A 16,891-nucleotide genomic window follows, 5' to 3' on the forward strand; every position below is an offset into this window, starting at 1 on the left:
AGCACTGGACCGGCCGCGGCTAAGCGTGACCGACCGCCGCTAGGCCAACAAAGGAACATAGACGAGAATGCTCAAAAGCCCTTACAACCTACACAAAGCCAACTCTATCTAGAGTGTGCTTGCACCAATCGTTCGAGTGGTTTTGACAAGGGGATGCCTAAACGACGTCTCCAAGGAGATAAGCGACGGAAAACCGCCGTCGCTGTCCGTCGGGGACTCAAAAGAGCCAAGATTGGGCTTTTGCCCGACAAACACCCTTGAGGGATGAGACGGCACGACAACGCCCTTAGGAGGGGGAAACCATTGTTGTCGGTCCGGGCAAGGCCGGGCTAGGTTTTCACTCGCCGCTCACCTCCAAGTCCACGGCTGATGCACCGATGCTCCACCACTGCTCAACCTCTGCCGACATGTGGGACCACTGCACCGGCGCCTCCCGCTGGCCAACCTTCGTGCGCCGAAGACCGCGTCACACCCCCCGCAGCTCCTCCTCACATCGTGGTCGCCTCCTTTACCGCCGGCCGTGCCTCATCGCGCCGCGCCGTCCTCCTCCACCACCGGATGAGCCTCTCGCGCCAGTCCGGTTTCCTGCCATCGGCTGTGCCTCTCACGCCATGCCGGCCTCCTTGCCACCGGCCATGCCTCTCGCGCCTTGCCGACCTCCACTGCCAACAGCCGTGCCTCTCTACGCCAAGCCGGCCTCCGACCCCTCCAATCACTGCCGCACCGGCCAGGTGCGGCCGTCTGCCACGCCCCCGGCTAGCCTTCCGAGACCGCCATGCCTCACCACCATTGCAGCCACTACTGCCGATGGCCACCTCGCCGCTACCGCGACCGTCGCCACGAGCTCCGCGCCGTTGTCGCCGCCGTGAGTGCGCCCCGTTGCCACAGCAGCCGGCAGTGCCGTCTACCAACCACTGTGCTGTCGCCATCGTCCAGCCGCTACCACCACCTTCGCCACGAGCTCCACGCCGTTGCCACTGTCGTTGTCGCGACGTGCTCGACGCCATCGCCGCCGACGCCGTCGCCGCGAGTCCCGTAGCCCCACCACCGCCGTGAGCTTGCCCCGCACTGGATCGGCCCTCGGGGGGGGGGGTGTCCGCCTCCGGAGCGACCGAGCCCTGCCCGCCGTTACCATCCTCGCCGCCGCCTTCCATCCCCGCCGCCACCACCGCCAATCGCCACCGCCTCACCACGCTGACCCATCGCCGGCGGTCTCCCTGCCAGATCCGGTCATGATGGCCTCGAACTGGGCGGCCTTCGCCGTCCCGTGCGGCCCCCACCCCTGGCGGGAGGGAGAGACGAGACGAAGCCCCTCCATCACCATCCTTGCGGCCGTGCGGCTTTGCCGGCGGCCGCTCGGGCGGCGGCGAGGCGGAGGAGGAAGGAGGGGGGGAGCGGGCGACGGTGGTGGTTTCCACCTCCTGTGTCTTCCGTGAGGGAGGACGACGCGGGGGCGAAGAACTGATAATGGACATTTCTTAATTCGAACAATAATGATATCAACGGCATTTCGGTGCCTTGTGTTTAATACCCTGATAGATAAACTTCTATTAAAAGCAATCCCTTCCTTCCAGCAATCAATGCCAGGGTGAATACGTGTTGTTTATTGGCTAGCTAATAATCTAGTGCTATAATTAGCGCACCAATAAAAGCCAGAAGCTCTCGTCACCACCTGTTCGACCGGAGTCAGATTGCGCGCGCCGTCCTCCCCCACCGCCATGGCGCCGCCGTCACGGCATGTGGACGCGGTCGCCGCCGTTCTCCCTGTCCTCCTCACGATCCTTCTGCCTTCCGCCGCCGCAATCGGCGTCAACTACGGCACCAAGGGAGACAACCTGCCGCCGCCGGCCACCGTGGCGAAGTTCCTCGCGAACCGCACCCGCATCGACCGGGTGAAGCTGTTCGACACCAACCCGGACATCGTCAAGGCCTTCGCCGGCACGGGCATCACGGTCATGGTCACCGCCGGAAACGGCGACATCCCGACGCTGGGCACCAAGGACGGCGCCGCCGCCTGGGTGGCGGCGAACATCGCGCCGTACTACCCGGCGACGGACATCTCCCTCGTGGCCGTCGGCAACGAGATCATCAACACGGCGGACAACGCCCTCATCGGCGGCCTCGTCCCGGCCATGCGCACCCTCAGGGCGGCGCTCGTCGCCGCCGGCTTCCGGCGCATCCGCGTCTCGACGCCGCACTCCCTCGGCATCCTGTCCGTCTCCTCGCCACCGTCGGCGAGCCGGTTCCTCGACGTCCTCGACCGCACCTTCTTCGCGCCGATGCTGGAGTTCCTCCGCAAGACCAAGTCTCCGTTCGTCGTCAACCCGTACCCCTACTTCGGCTACAACGGCGACACGATCCCGTACGCGCTGGCGCGGCGCCCCAACCCCGGCGTGCTCGACCCGGGCACGGGCATCACCTACACCAGCATGCTCGAGGCGCAGCTGGACTCGGTGTTCTCGGCGATGAAGAAGCTGGGGTTCGAGGACGTGGACATCACGGTGGGGGAGACCGGGTGGCCGACCAAGGCGGAGCCCGGACAAGCCGGCGTGAGCGTCGCCGAGGCGGCGGAGTACAACCGCTACCTCATCGGAGAGGCCAGCTCGGGGTCGGGGACGCCGCTCATGCCGAAGCGGACGTTCGAGACCTACATCTTCGCGCTCTTCAACGAGAACCTCAAGCCGGGTCCCATCGCCGAGCGCAACTTCGGCCTCTTCAAGCCCGACCTCACGCCCATGTACGACGTCGGCCTCATGAAAGACACGGTACGTACGTCCGTCCGTCCGTCCGTACGCCGCGCCGCCGGCGAGTGCAATGAACGTTGTTGCGTAATGCAGGGGAAGTCATCAGCGTCGGCGCCGGCGCCGGCGAAGGGCGGCAATGCCAGCGGCGCCGCCGTGACGAAGCGTGACTCGGAGTCGGAGGCCGCCGCGCCGGCTGATGAGGCGAGTGCGCCCGCGCCGTCGTCGGTGGGGAAGAAGGTCTCCACGAAGGCCACCGCGCCGGCACCGTCGGACGACGGCTCGGCCTCGCCGGAGCCATCGGAGGGCGAATCGGCCGACGAGAAGAATCCGGTGCGTGCCGCGCGTCCGTGCTCGACACGATCGACGCTCATTGTCGCCATCACCATGCATGGTTTTTGTGGCTGCCGACACTGACTGACATATCGTTGTGAAACTCCTTTGTGGCGCATCTTGCAGGAGGAGGAGGAGGAGGAAGAGGGGGATGATGCCGCCGCGACGACGACGCCGGGGGGCGACGGCGACTCGCCGGAGACGGAAGCCGCGGTACGTACACGCATTATTCATTCATGATCCATGTGTCCATGCTCGTGGACTGCATCGAAACGAGACCATTGAGAAAATGAGAGAGATGCACGCTTGATAATTTCTCTTTGCCACCTATTTCGACATCCTTTTGAATTTTCATAGACATATATATTCAATTTCTATAGTAATGGAAATTTTTCATGGATATCTTCAAGAAACCCTTAGTTCATTAACTATTTTTCTTTTGTTGATCTTGGGCAGGGTGATGATGCTAAAGAGAGCGAGGGAAAAAACAACCCCCATGGCCATGGAGATTCTTCAGAAGCTATCAGTGTTATGTTCTCTGTACCTTCCATGCTTACAATTGCTCTGTCTGCAATACTTCTTCATCTCTAACTTCTCCTCAACTCATGGTGTAACAATAGTGCAAATACTAACATTGGTTTTTGCCAAACACTGAAAAACTGCTTCTGTTATTCTCCTCTGTGACTTCTCCTCTGTTCTAAATTATAGGGTGTCCTTATTTTTAGAAAACTCAAACTTAAAAAAAATTCACTAATAATTACATTAGCTTATTTATACTAAGTATTATGCATGTTATATAACTAGATTTATATTTTAAAATAATTTTATGTGATACTAATTTCGTAGGTGTTTGATAACATAACATGAAATAAATTTAGGTCAAAGCATGTCATTGAAGCCAGTGTAAACTTATAATTTGGGACGAGAGGAGTAGTATAGTGTCCTTTATATATACTCCTATGAAAGACACAAATGATGGTGGTGGTTCTACTGCCATCACCCTCTGCCCAGTGTGACAGTGAGGCCCATATACGGTAAATGTTAGTTAGACATTTTACATGCCATTTTATCAATTATATAAAAAAGAACCAGGCTATAAAAGTAAAAAGAAATCTGTAAGAAAATTTAATATCAACTTTAAATTATGATGATGATTAGCAATCATTTTATAGCTAACCAATAAAATTTGATTGATGAAAGTATAGTTTCATGAATAGACAATGAGAAATGATTTTATAAAGATGAATATCTCTTTTACAACTCTATTGTAACGCATGTGCATTTAGCTAGTGATATAAAATAATTGTAGCACTTATTGTTAATCTATTATATTTTGCAAAAACGATAAGGTCAATACAAACACACATGGTACTAAGTTTGTACATATATAATTTAATTATTATCGAAGCTTTCATGGAGCAATTTTAAATGCAAGCCTTCCTAATTAACTAAACCATCACAAGTTTAGAAGCTTTCAACCTCCATCAGTTGTTTTAGATGAAACACACCAACCCTATGTTAGGGTAACTATCATTGACCATGAAACTCATCTAGTATTTTACTCTACCAATTCAGCAAACTAAAAGCATTTTACCGATAATTTCTATAGGATAATTCGTTCTTGTAGTCTATTTTGATCGGTCGGTTGTTGAAGCATCACCATCGCTACTCAAAATCATATACTAACATACAAAACCATCCAGTCACATTGACCATTACAAATCCAAGAAGCCAGCTAAAAAAAATAATTAAAACATACAAAAATCCCCCTAAAATCCAAAAACCCATCCTCCTCGTGTGCAATTTGACCAGAAGTCAGCCAAAACGAGAAGAAACCCCCACTTGCAAAACCTCCACGTCACTTGGCCCCACCTGTCACCCACCCATCCGAAGCCCCCACAAGGCAACAAAAAAGGGGACGTGGCCCCACCTGACAGCCTCACGCGCGACGCCTCGCCGGAGGTGGGCCCCACGTGACAGCCTCACACGCGGCGCCTCTCACCCGTCGCTACAAAACGCCCCCGAAAAACCTCACGATCCGCACGCACGCACGCTCCCCTCCTCCTTCGCGCCGCGCCGCCGCCACTCGCCACCAATCCCCCTCCTCCACCAACCCCTCCACGCCTCACCTCCTCGCGCTCAAATCCCCCACGATAAATCGAACCTAATCATTCACCGGATTTTGTTCGGAGTTTTCCGCGATCCGTCGCCTCCTCGTCGAGCCGCAATCAGGTGCGGGCTTCTCCGATTTTTTTTCTCTGATTTTTTTGCGGTTTTTGTGGCCATTTCCAATCCAATCTGACCATTTCTGTAGTGGTGCGTGGGTGGGCGAGCATGAGCATGGCGTTCTCGTGCGCGGGCGCGCGGCTGCAGCAGGGGCGGGTCGGCGTGGGGAAATGCCGGGGTGGTGGTGGTGGTGGCGGTGGCGCCGCGGTGGTGAGGCGGAGCGGCTGCTGCCTCTACCCGGGCGGGAGGAGGGGGCTGGGGGTTAGGGGGATCCGCGCCGAGCTGCCGCCGCGGGCCTGCGCGGATGGGGGCGGCGGCGCCACCACCTCCGGTTCGACCGTCGCCGTGCCTGATGCTGGGGAGGTTGCTGACCACGTGAAGGAGGTCGGCGCGGTTGCACCTCCGAGCGTGCTCCCGAAGGGGGAGCGTGGCGAGGTGGCTGATGTTGACGGCTCGGGTGGGAATGGGAAGTTACCCTCCAGTGGCGGCGGCGGAGATGGGGATAATGGTGGTGGCGGCGGTGGTGGTGATGGTGGGGACGGTGGGGATGAAGGGGATGATGAGTTTGGGCCGATCCTGAGTTTTGATCAGGTGGTCCAGGAGGTGGAGAAGCGAGGGGTCAGCTTGCCCAGCTTGCCCGCGGATATGATTGAGGCCGCAAAGAGCGTCGGGATTCAGAAGCTACTGCTGCTGAGATACTTGGACATGCAGGTATATTGTTAAGAACTCACTCATGATGAGATACTTGGACTTGTGTATGATGTGTGTAGAATTGGATTGAGATTGATATTGTTTTTTGTTTGAATGTGGAAGGCATCGGCTTGGCCGTTGGGTCCAGCCATTAGGTCCTGCTCACTTCTCCGGAACAGGATGCTAGTTGACCCTTCATTTCTCTTTAAAATCGGGACTGAGGTAGGTTTTGTTATTTATGCTGACTAGTAGCATTCATTGATATATCCCTATTGGCAAAGTTGTTAATCATTTGTTGTTGGGTTGAATTGATTGCAGATAGTCATTGACACATGTTGCGCGACATTCGCGGAGGTACAGAAGAGAGGGGAGGAGTTTTGGTCGGAGTTCGAGTTGTATGCGGCGGATATGTTGGTAGGCGTAGTTGTTAATGTAGCTTTAGTTGGGATGTTGGCGCCATATGCTCGATTTGGTGGGGGATCTGCATCTCCAGGTCTTCTTGGGCGTGTTAGGCATGCTTATGACTCTCTCCCAAGCAGGTGGGTCACGAAAGATAATAATTTGTTGAGAGAGTGCAGTGTTTATAATATTATTTTCTGTCATTATCTGTTTCAAATACATCTCATTTTAGCCTTCTAATTTTGTTTTTAAACACAGAACATTCTATTATTTTCTTGAGAATTTTAACTTGAGCCCCATCCTTGCTTATACCCTTCCCATATTTGATCACTGCCATTTTCCTTTATTACTTCATACATTAGTTCCTGCACTAGAGTCTAAAATGGCATCTACTTTTGAGTGGTATGGACTATATTATACTGTGGCACTGAATACTTTGTAACATATGTTTCAGAATGTTCTAGATGTTAATGAGTCAATTAATTGCCTTGAACTGCTGTGAAATACAATATTACCAAAAATAGATTGAATCTTTTGATGTTAGCTCTTAGTTTTGAAACACCATACAGAATTTGTTAATTACATCTGCTTATGAGAACTTTGTTCAGTAAAAAATAATAATAGTGCATCTGACCATCTGTCCTAAGTAATGCTGATGAAACTGATGTTTTGCAGCGTGTTTGAAGCTGAAAGGCCAGGATATAGTTTTTCCATTCAACAACGGATAGGAACATACTTTTTTAAGGTAATTTTCTTTTGTGTTTGCTGCATCTCTTTTTTAATTTCACCTCGTGTTTGGATGCTGACTTATATTGTATATTCTAATATCTAAAATACCTTTGCGAACAGGGTATTTTATATGGTACAGTTGGATTCTTTTGTGGTCTTGTGGGTCAAGGAATTGCGAACTTGATAATGACTGCCAAAAGGTATCTCACTTTTCTTTATGTTCTGGTACTTTGACCAGTTTTATGGGTGTAAAAACAAGAACATTTCATGTCCCTGAAGCTAAGAAAACGAAAGACTTAAGCTCCTAGTTTATTGACATATTTTACTGTAATTCCATGCATGGTAAGGTTATATTTATATACTTCTCTAGTTACAATTGATAGTAACATGAAAAATTGTTATGCGTCTAAGTAGAGGGCTCAGAGCCTCAGACAAGGTCTGTAAATCATCAGGAGATATAGGAAGACTTAATAATTACTATGCGGCTGCATTTTGTGATTATCCATCATAACATTTAGATCACGATGTATCACATATTGACATGAGCAAAATTAGAGTTTAACAGAATAATCATATACATTGTATGGATCCCCTTGGTACTTAATTATTAGTTCATAATCTGGAATGGTACTAATAAAAACAATCTCACTAACATATGCAAATGCTCATATTAACACCAACGCATTTCTATCAAAGCTTATTAATTGCTGTGATGCATACATCAGTTATTGAGAAGTTCGTAAGATCAAATATGCAAGTCAATTTCTGTGCACAAGTTCATTTAGTTGTTATTCTTACATTTGACAATCGACACTGGATGTTATACTAATCCTTTTCAAATGCTGGTTGCTGGATATCTAAGTTGAGTTCTGATTTAAATGTACATGATACACTCATATTATTCCTCCCAAAAATGCAGAATATGTTTTTGACCTGATTGTATTTTTGTACTGTTTAGTCTTTATGCATCTCGAATATATTATTTTCCTTTGAATTTCAGGAGTGTAAAGAAGTCAGATGATGATGTACCTGTCCCACCTCTGCTCAAAACTTCTGCATTGTGGGGTAAGCGTATTTTTGTGTTTAGCCGTTTTATTTGAAGTCTATATCATTATTTTTTCCCCTCTGTTGCTGTGCAGTATACTAAAACAAATTAGTTTTTGTACCGGGAGGATGTGGATAAATAGGTAGTCATGCATGTAATGAATACATTGTGGGGTTCATATTTATTTTTCTTACAATGAACATAAGAGTTAACTTTCACCTAGTTTTGTGTTTTGTGGTTAGCATATGATATGGCAATGTGTGGATTAACCTTCAAAGCTGCTTTATATGTGCTATATATATTCTGTTTTCAACGTAAGTTTGTCTGCAATAACTTGTATCATAAGATGAGAAACCATTTACTGTGCTTATTTGTATGTGGCATTAGACATGATTTTCCTAACCAATAGCATGATAGTATTATATAACAGCTATGCTTGATAGTTGATATACACCATGTAATTTATGTGTTTTGACCATGCTGTCCGTAGAAGCTAATGTCAGCATGGGGAAGTATCCGGTGCAATCTCCCCATTCAGTGCAATCATGCAATCTCCATCTTCCACCGTTGGATCGAGAAATGGACGTCCGAGATTCATCCACGTCACCATGAGTTAAAATTTAACTCGCAGATTCACCCATGAGTTACAATTTACTGAGAGTTAAATTTTAACTCATGGTGACGTGGACGAATCTCGGACGTCCATTTCTCGATCCAATGGTGGAAGATGGAGATTGCATGATTGCACTGAATGGGGAGATTGCACCGGATACTTCCCCATGTCAGCATACTGCTATTGGGTTGTTTAAAGTGGGCCTGAATGAAATTGCCAATCGTTAAGATTCTGTTTCTAGCCAAAACCTGCAGTACTTCTGAGCTTAGGTATCTTCGCTATATGCTAACTAACTCAAAAGTTTTTAAGTTCTGCTCACAATATAATATTTGCATGATTCAAAGAATTCTAACTGTTTATTTCTGTTACATTTACGGTACCTTTTAAGTATACTTGATTATATATATTGATGCTCCCTAAACAGAAATCGTGCTCAATGTTTCAGGTGCATTCCTTGGTGTGTCTTCCAACACCCGTTATCAGATTATTAATGGGCTTGAGCGTGTGGTTGAGGCTTCACCTGTTGCCAAGCGTGTCCCAGCTGTTTCTCTGGCATTCACTGTCGGTGTGCGCTTTGCAAATAACATTTATGGAGGAATGCAGTTTGTGGACTGGGCTAGAATGACCGGTTGTCAATGAGGTGAAGGCATTCTTATTTTCATGGTGAGGTGATTTCCATTTCTCACATATGAATGTGATTTTGGTAAATGTAGCCATCTCTTCTCGTTATAATGTTCTGGAAAAGGACTTTCTTTTGAGTAACCGATGGTCAACATAGTTACATTATCAATGGTACGACTAGATGACATGCTTCTAAGAACTATTCTTTTTATTGCAGTTATCATTCACAGCGATGTGGAGTGTTGCCAGCCATAGACTCCCAAAATTTGTCGAATTTGCTCCGTCTCTATTTAAAGATGTGATGCTATTACCAATAATTGCATTGCTGCAGAGCTCCAAAATAAATGAGGTCGTATGTTCTGTTTAGAATGCAACAGGATTCATTGTAAAATCAGGAAAGTTTCAGCATGTCATAGTGCTTAGCCTTCCATATGCGCAAATCAGTAGCTCCAAGATTTAGAAGATTGGATGTATATTGAATTCGGTTGTTTCTCTTGTCGAATAAATTCGGTCATCTTGGTTTGGGCTAATCAAGTCCGAGTCCTGTGCTGGTTTTACATTGCTTCGCCTCTGTTGTTTGCTGTTATAGCTGAAATGGCTGAAAGACTGAAAGTAACTCGTTTCATCAAGCTCTCCTAGAGTGTCCAGTTTTTCCTCGTTTCACCATATCCTTCTCAGACAAGGTAGTAAATATATCATGTCCATGGAAATTATACTTCTCCAACTCAACTAATAACCAGACAAAAAAAAAATTTCTAGACTCTGTAGTATAAACTCTTACTACAGTGGTACAGCCACTTCTAAATTCTGATTTACAGATAGACCTCAGATAACAGCCACTTCTAAATTCTGATTTACAGATAGACGTCAGATAACCTACGGAACCTTATGAATGGATGGCTTAATCATCCACATCTTATCCGGTTATGCCTTTACTCATGCACAGGTATACTGAGAAATATAGTATACAGAAAACAAAGAAACTATATTAATCTGGGAAGCTTGAAATAAAAAAGAGCATAGGATTAATCTAGGAAGTTGGGAAAAAGAGCATTTTTAAGAGAATGAAATTTAACTAAAATCCAAAAAGAAAAGGTCACCTAGATAGAAATTTAACTTAAATCCAAAAAAAAAAAATCGGCTCAAAAGAAGTAGAAAGAAGATAGTGTTAGAAAACAGGGGAAAAAAAAACTCTACTGATTATTGGGAGATATGAGAACTAGTGCTTTGCTCTGAACTCTGGGTCTGCCTGAGTTTTCTTGGTATCCTGTTGAATATCCTATTCGAGTCATGCCACAATTCTTAGTGTTTTGAGCCAGGATGTTTTAGTAGCTGTGTAACTCAACTTGTTTTTTCTTTCTTTCAATCATTTGAAGTATTTTAGTAGGTGGTAAAGAGAGTAACAAGAAACAGAACCATGAATGATGAAAGCAGTGAGATTTCCTGCAGCTGAATCAAACCACAATAAGCTCATTTGCCGACAGAGTAAGTAACAAAAACCAAATATTTCCTGAATCGAAGAATCTGAGCTGGTATCATTTCAACCAGCAGCTGGCACTCAAGTTTCATCACTGCATGACTTCAATCTTCTTGGTACTTGACCAAACACATCACAACAAATCTATCAACTTGCAAGGAAGAAATAAAAAACATCGAACATATTAATTAGGTAATTAGCAGGTAACTCCAAGAACACACAAGCTGCATACACTTGCATAGTTGTATATACAATGTCGCCGTGTCGGCAGCAATGCAGCATCATCTAGATCTCTCAAAATCACAAGCAAAAAATCAATACTAGCATTGCTGCGCTTCAGTTGTTGATCCGGTGGTTGGGCTAGCGGGTGAAGGCGTAGAAGACGATGCCGATGTAGATGAGCATGGCGGTGGGCACGAGCGAGACGAGCGGCACGACGGCGCCCCACGCGGCGGCGCCGCCGGCGCCGCAGCCGAGGCGGCCGAGCTTGACCTGCACGACGTTGACGAGCGCCATCATCAGGAACCCGCACCCGCACACGGAGCCCACCGCCGACGCCAGGATCCCGACGCGGAGCGCCACCCGGTTGATCATGGCCGTGCGGCTGACGGCGGATCCGCCGCCGCCGCCGCTCCGGAGGCGGTAGTGCGGGTGGGTGCGCACGATCTGCTTGAGGCAGAGCGCGACGATGCTGGAGAAGAGGAAGCAGGCGAAGGCGAGGACGTGGAACAGGACGAGGTCGGACTCGACGCGGTCCCCCGCGGCGCAGGCGGAGCCCAGGCGGTCGGCGCCGCCGGCGAGCTCGGGCCCGTCGGCGGAGGGGCGCCACGCCAGGCCGATGAAGGCCGCCAGGGTGAAGAGCGAGTTCACGTTCACGATGCCGTCCAGCGCCGTGATGTGGATGCTCGTGCCCCCGCCGCCGCCGCCGCCACCGCCACCGCCGCCGCTGCCGGTGTCCATGATTCGCGGTGGTTTCTTGGATTGGTTTGGGTGGGGATCGAATCGAGCTGCGAAGCGAAGCGAGGGCGGTCGGTGAGCTGAGCACGTGTGAGCAAATCGAAGGAGGACAGGACAAGGCGTGGTGTGTTGGGCTCTATCACTCTGCAGCTTAGAGCAGGTACAATAACGGGCGATACTGGTTCCACGTAAGATTTTGTGATGATCTGGAGGAGAGAGGGAATGAGAGAGAGAGTGAGCCGGCGACTAATTTGTCGCTGGGCTGCACGCGCCGCTCGAGGAGTTCGTGGGGCCCGCCTAGATGCTTGCGCTGCCTGCCTCCGTCGCCAACTCCCGCGGCCACCGGACCACCGCCCTCGCCGGCGCTGACGCATGGCCACCTTCGTCCTGCGGCCCAGCCGCCACCATCTCCGATGCCCGCCGTCCTCTTCCGCCTCCGCCGCTCGGCCCGGCCGCCGCCGTCTCCGACGCCCGCCGCACGGCCGCCGCCCTCTTCCGCCCGCCGCCGCCCGGTCTCCTGTGTCCGCTGCCGCTGTTTTCCCCCCGCCCGCCATCTCTGTTGCTCAAGAACCAAACAAAGAACAGAAGACATGAACGGAACAACGGATGGGAGAAAGAGAGAGAGAATGGGAGGTAGGAGAAGATGGTGGGTCCCATGAAACAATAAAATATTTGTGTTATAGTATTTCTATTGTAGACATTAGCTATACTGCTTACTATAGATGACATGGCTATTTTTTGGAGCCAACAGCGGGCTATACTATTGACCTTGCTCTTAGCTGTGCTGTGCTACAATCGGTGTAGATGTCCTTTATCTCTTCTATTTTGATGTTCCTCTATCAAGAAATATTTTGAGAGTTTAGGGTGGTTTTGAGTAGTTAATATTTCTGGGGTCCACCGTTTGGTTTTATCAGAATGTTTAGAGCGAAAACGATTTACATAACCAAAATTAGTGAAAGCGATGGAACGAGTTACAAATACTCCCTCCATCTAAAAAAAACCCAACTATTACTTTGATATGATATAATCTAGTATAATGTATCTGGACAGGCAGTCTGTCCAGATTCGTTGTGCTAGATTATGTCCCATCGAAGTGATATGTTGGGTTTTTTTAGACGGAGGGAGTAATATTTTATTATTTACACTCCCATGAGCATAAAAAATCATCTAGAAATTGTTTACTATGAGAATTAGACGTTTACTATGAGAATTAGACGTAGTACGAAACACATAACTTTTCATTATTCTCTTCCTCTCTATCAAGTCCCTTTTATATTTCGTAGGAGGAATCATCTCCTACTATTGTTCTAGAGTTATGTGCTAATGTCCATGCTTTGCTTAGGCAGTGGCGAAGCCACCGTGGGGGCCGGGGAGGACCAGCACCCCCCTCCCCAACCCTTATGCGACCTCCCCTCCCCTCTCTTCTTCTAAGGGTGATTAACCCGTATAATCTAGCCATTAATTACACCATTAGTTGTAGATGAGACAAACTATATAGAACAGCTGCATAGCTATATAGGACTTCTAAAATGACTTAGGCTATGTTATTGGGTGAGGGTTGGGAACCCTCACCTCCTGCACGGAAAACCGAGCGATGGATTAGTGCACGATTAATTAAGTATTAACTAAAATAAACTTAAAAAATGGGTTACTATGAGTTTTTAAAGCAACTTTCCTATAGAAAATATTTTAAAAAATACACTGTTTAGCAGTTTGGGAAGCGTGCGCGCGAAAAACGAGGATGGAAACAGGCAATGCCGAACACAACCTTAGCTAACTAATTCATCATTTCAGAAGTGATTGCAAGACTCCAATTAAAAACATGGAACAAACCGTTCAATCATCCATATATTAAAAATATTACTGGATTTTAAATTGGCGAATCATGATCTATGGGTTCTCGTTCTCTCTTGTAGCTAATCGCTGTAACATGCATGATGCCAAGTTGCCAACCACGCATCAACGCTACAAAGTACTGTTCATCGAACCGTAAGTGAGTTCTCAAATCTCGTAGATGGCACCCCCAATCTCTAAATCCTAGCTTTGCCATTGTGCTTAGGTGTCTCCACCATTTTTTACCAACGGGTCTATCATTATCATGCTCGATTAAGTGAGTTCCCACATCTCATAGATGGCACCCCCAATCTCTAAATCCTGGCTTTGCCATTGTGCTTAGGTGTCTCCACCATATTTACCAATGGGTCCCCCAATCTCTAAATCCTGGCTTTGCCATTGTGCTTAGGTGTCTCCACCATATTTACCAACGGGTCTATCATGCTCGATTGAGATCAGGTGTCTCCACCATATTTACCAATGGGTCCCCCAATCTCTAAATCCTGGCTTTGCCATTGTGCTTAGGTGTCTCCACCATATTTACCAACGGGTCTATCATGCTCGATTGAGATCTTTGGTTAGTAGGTCATTTAATCAAATTGATTAAAATTGCTTACATAGAACTTGATGCATCCGGCCCAGGTGGGGTTGGCCGAGGCCCAACAAATTAAGGTTACCCGGACCCCAACAATTCTTAGGCACACTCACTCGGGGAAATGCCTAATCTCCCTAAAAAATAGTCCAATAGGGGAATGATGGCTTTCCCTTTTAAGGTGGCTTCCTCCTCTCAAGCTAAGCAAGGTGGGATTATTCAAAGGCTCACATGGTTGCCCCTCCTCCCAAGCTAAGCAAGGTGGGATTATTCAAAGGCTCACACGGTTGCCCCTCCTCCCAAGCTAAGAAAGGTGGGATTATTTAGAGGCTCACACGGTCGCCGCCCGACTACAACTGGACCACTTGGCCCCTTGTTGCGTCTTTGCCAGCGGGTAATAGTGGAGGATGTCCTCATCATTCTCACCCCTTTAAACAAGGGCCCAGCTCTGATACCAAATGATGCATCCAGCCCAGGTGGGGTTGGCCGAGGCCCAACAAATTAAGATTGCCCGGACCCCAACAGTTCTTAGGCACACCCACTCGGGGAAAGGCCCAATCTCCCTAAATGACTAGTCCAATAGGGGAAGCTAAGCAAGGTGGGATTATTCATAGGTTCACACGGTCGCCGCCCGACTACAACTGGACCACTTGGCCCCTTGTTGCGTCTTTGCCAGCGGGTAATAGTGGAGGATGTCCTCATCATTAATGATAACGATCCGGCCCAGGTGAGGTTGGCCGAGGCCCAACTGTCGAGGGGTGATCCTCTCTAGCGGGAGGCTGTGAGGCCCCCCTTTCTGAGTTCAGCCAGGGGACTGGGTACAATGCTTAGGAACGTATTCTTGTGCGAGCGAGGTGTATCGGTGGGAATCAAGCTTGCGAGGTGGATGATGAGGAGACAAGAGAGGGAGATTATACAGGTTCGGGCTGCTATTGAGCGTAATACCCTACTCCTGTGTGTGTGATGATCTTCACGTGGTTACAGAGAGTTCAGATCCTGGGCGCACAAACTAGGGCTTGGCCAGCCTCTACCCAGAATCTGGTTTATCAAGAGTCGTCCCCTTTTACCCGCAGGACGAGGTACTCCTTTTCTAGGTGAAGGGGATACCACATGCACTGTCCCTACCCTCTCCGCCCGGGAGAGGGGCCCACATTGCCTACATTAAAGAGCGCCCATGCCTTGGGCTGGAAGCGATCCATGCGGCCGCCCTTAGGTGGCCCCCCACTGAAGTCTTTCGCCTAACACGGGGGACATCCCCGTCATTCCCTATTAAATGCTTGGCGACTTCATGGGCACACGCGCATGGGAGGTGGCGACCTGCACGTCCTTTCCCTGCACATGATGGGACATGCCATACTGGCCCCTACGCCGTCTGACACGAAGTCGGACGTGAGTGCGCTGCCGCCTGTCCCATCCATCCATCGTCGGGTCACAGACCGGTCAAAAAGCGGTCACCGGGTGCACGTCTACCAGCGGGCGGCGCACAACCTGCCACGCTGTATTAAGTGCGACGGGGGCGGTTGGGGCGCCACCCATAAATGGGCCTAGCGGACGGCGCTTCAGCCCGCTCAAGCCCTCAGACAGCCGCCACGTGGCAGCCGGGCGAGGGCTTTGGGGCGATCAACCCCCCAGGCCCATATCATCGACACCAACAAATTAAGGTTGCCCGGACCCCAAGATTCGGCCCGGGGGGGTTGGGGTGCACGTCTACCAGCGGGCGGCGCACAACCTGCCACGCCGTATTAAGTGCGACGGGGGCGGTTGGGGCGCCACCCATAAATGCGCCTAGCGGACGGCGCTTCAGCCCGCTCAAGCCCTCAGACAGCCGCCACGTGGCAGCCGGGCGAGGGCTTTGGGGCGATCAACCCCTAGGCCCATATCACCGACACCAACAAATTAAGGTTGCCCGGACCCCAAGATCCGGCCCGGGGGGGGGGGGGGGGGTTGGCCGAGGCCCAACAAATTAAGGTTGTCCGGACCCCAACAGTTCTTAGGCACACCCACTCGGGGAATGGACCACTTGGCCCCTTGTTGCGTCTTTGCCAGCGGGTAATAGTCAACAGTTCTTAGGCACACCCACTCGGGGAAAGATCCAATCTCCCTAAAAGACTAGTCCAATTGGGGAAGGGTGGCTCTCTCTTTTAAGGTGGCTTCCTCCTCCCAAGCTAAGCAAGGTGGGATTATTTAGAGACTCACAAGGTCGCCGCCCGACTACAACTGGACCACTTGGCCCCTTGTTGCGTCTTTGCGTGCGGGTAATAGTGGAGAATGTCTTCATCAGAACTATTATCGAAAATGATCAACTTATGAAATGTATCTATGGTCCCTGAAAAAGCTTCGTGAATGCATTATTTCTTTCATATATTTGAGAGTTGGTATTGATTTCACACAATATGTGCAACCAACTAGGTTTCGGGATCAAGACTTAAATTAGGATTTTGCCACTAGTACGTACAGGGATATCATGCACAGTTACCTAAGATGAGTTTAAGCTGAGTTCTTTTCAGTAACTCGAAATGACAACTTCCTATTTTTTTTTAGCACACTTCCTGAACCGCTAAATGATGTATTTTGTAAAAAAAAAAATCTATATAGAAGATTTCTAAAAAATAAATTAGATTCATTTTCCAACTTT

General features: G+C 49.1%; 3 protein-coding genes across 4 annotated transcripts; 2 read left to right on the forward strand and 1 right to left on the reverse strand.

Moving 5' to 3' along the window:
• Positions 1 to 1,593: 1,593 nt before the first annotated feature.
• Positions 1,594 to 3,745, forward strand: LOC4342805 (glucan endo-1,3-beta-glucosidase). Its single transcript, XM_015790753.3, has 4 exons — positions 1,594 to 2,765; positions 2,838 to 3,074; positions 3,201 to 3,287; positions 3,531 to 3,745. Exons 1-4 carry the CDS (start codon positions 1,719 to 1,721, stop codon positions 3,663 to 3,665), a joined length of 1,506 nt encoding a protein of 501 aa, XP_015646239.1. The 5' UTR covers positions 1,594 to 1,718; the 3' UTR covers positions 3,666 to 3,745.
• A 1,369-nt stretch (positions 3,746 to 5,114) lies between these two features.
• On the forward strand, positions 5,115 to 9,927 carry LOC4342806 (protein RETICULATA-RELATED 1, chloroplastic). 2 transcript variants are annotated; one of them, XM_015789102.3, is made up of 9 exons: positions 5,115 to 5,306; positions 5,389 to 6,011; positions 6,114 to 6,212; positions 6,309 to 6,529; positions 7,065 to 7,134; positions 7,239 to 7,318; positions 8,119 to 8,183; positions 9,222 to 9,444; positions 9,615 to 9,927. In XM_015789102.3, the coding sequence occupies exons 2-8, from the start codon at positions 5,409 to 5,411 to the stop codon at positions 9,413 to 9,415; spliced, it is 1,332 nt and encodes a 443-aa protein (XP_015644588.1). In that variant the 5' UTR covers positions 5,115 to 5,306; positions 5,389 to 5,408; the 3' UTR covers positions 9,416 to 9,444; positions 9,615 to 9,927. The 2 variants fall into 2 exon arrangements, with proteins under 2 accessions (XP_015644588.1, XP_015644587.1); XM_015789101.3 differs by having other exon boundaries at positions 9,222 to 9,439.
• Positions 9,928 to 11,040: 1,113 nt separating this feature from the next.
• On the reverse strand, positions 11,041 to 11,942 carry LOC4342807 (uncharacterized). The gene has a single exon (XM_015790206.3). The coding sequence runs from the start codon at positions 11,832 to 11,834 to the stop codon at positions 11,235 to 11,237; it is 600 nt and encodes a 199-aa protein (XP_015645692.1). The 5' UTR covers positions 11,835 to 11,942; the 3' UTR covers positions 11,041 to 11,234.
• Positions 11,943 to 16,891: the final 4,949 nt, after the last annotated feature.

The sequence above is a fragment of the Oryza sativa genome, chromosome 7, assembly GCF_034140825.1.
Source record: "Oryza sativa Japonica Group chromosome 7, ASM3414082v1".
NCBI classification, from domain to species: Eukaryota; Viridiplantae; Streptophyta; class Magnoliopsida; order Poales; family Poaceae; genus Oryza; species Oryza sativa.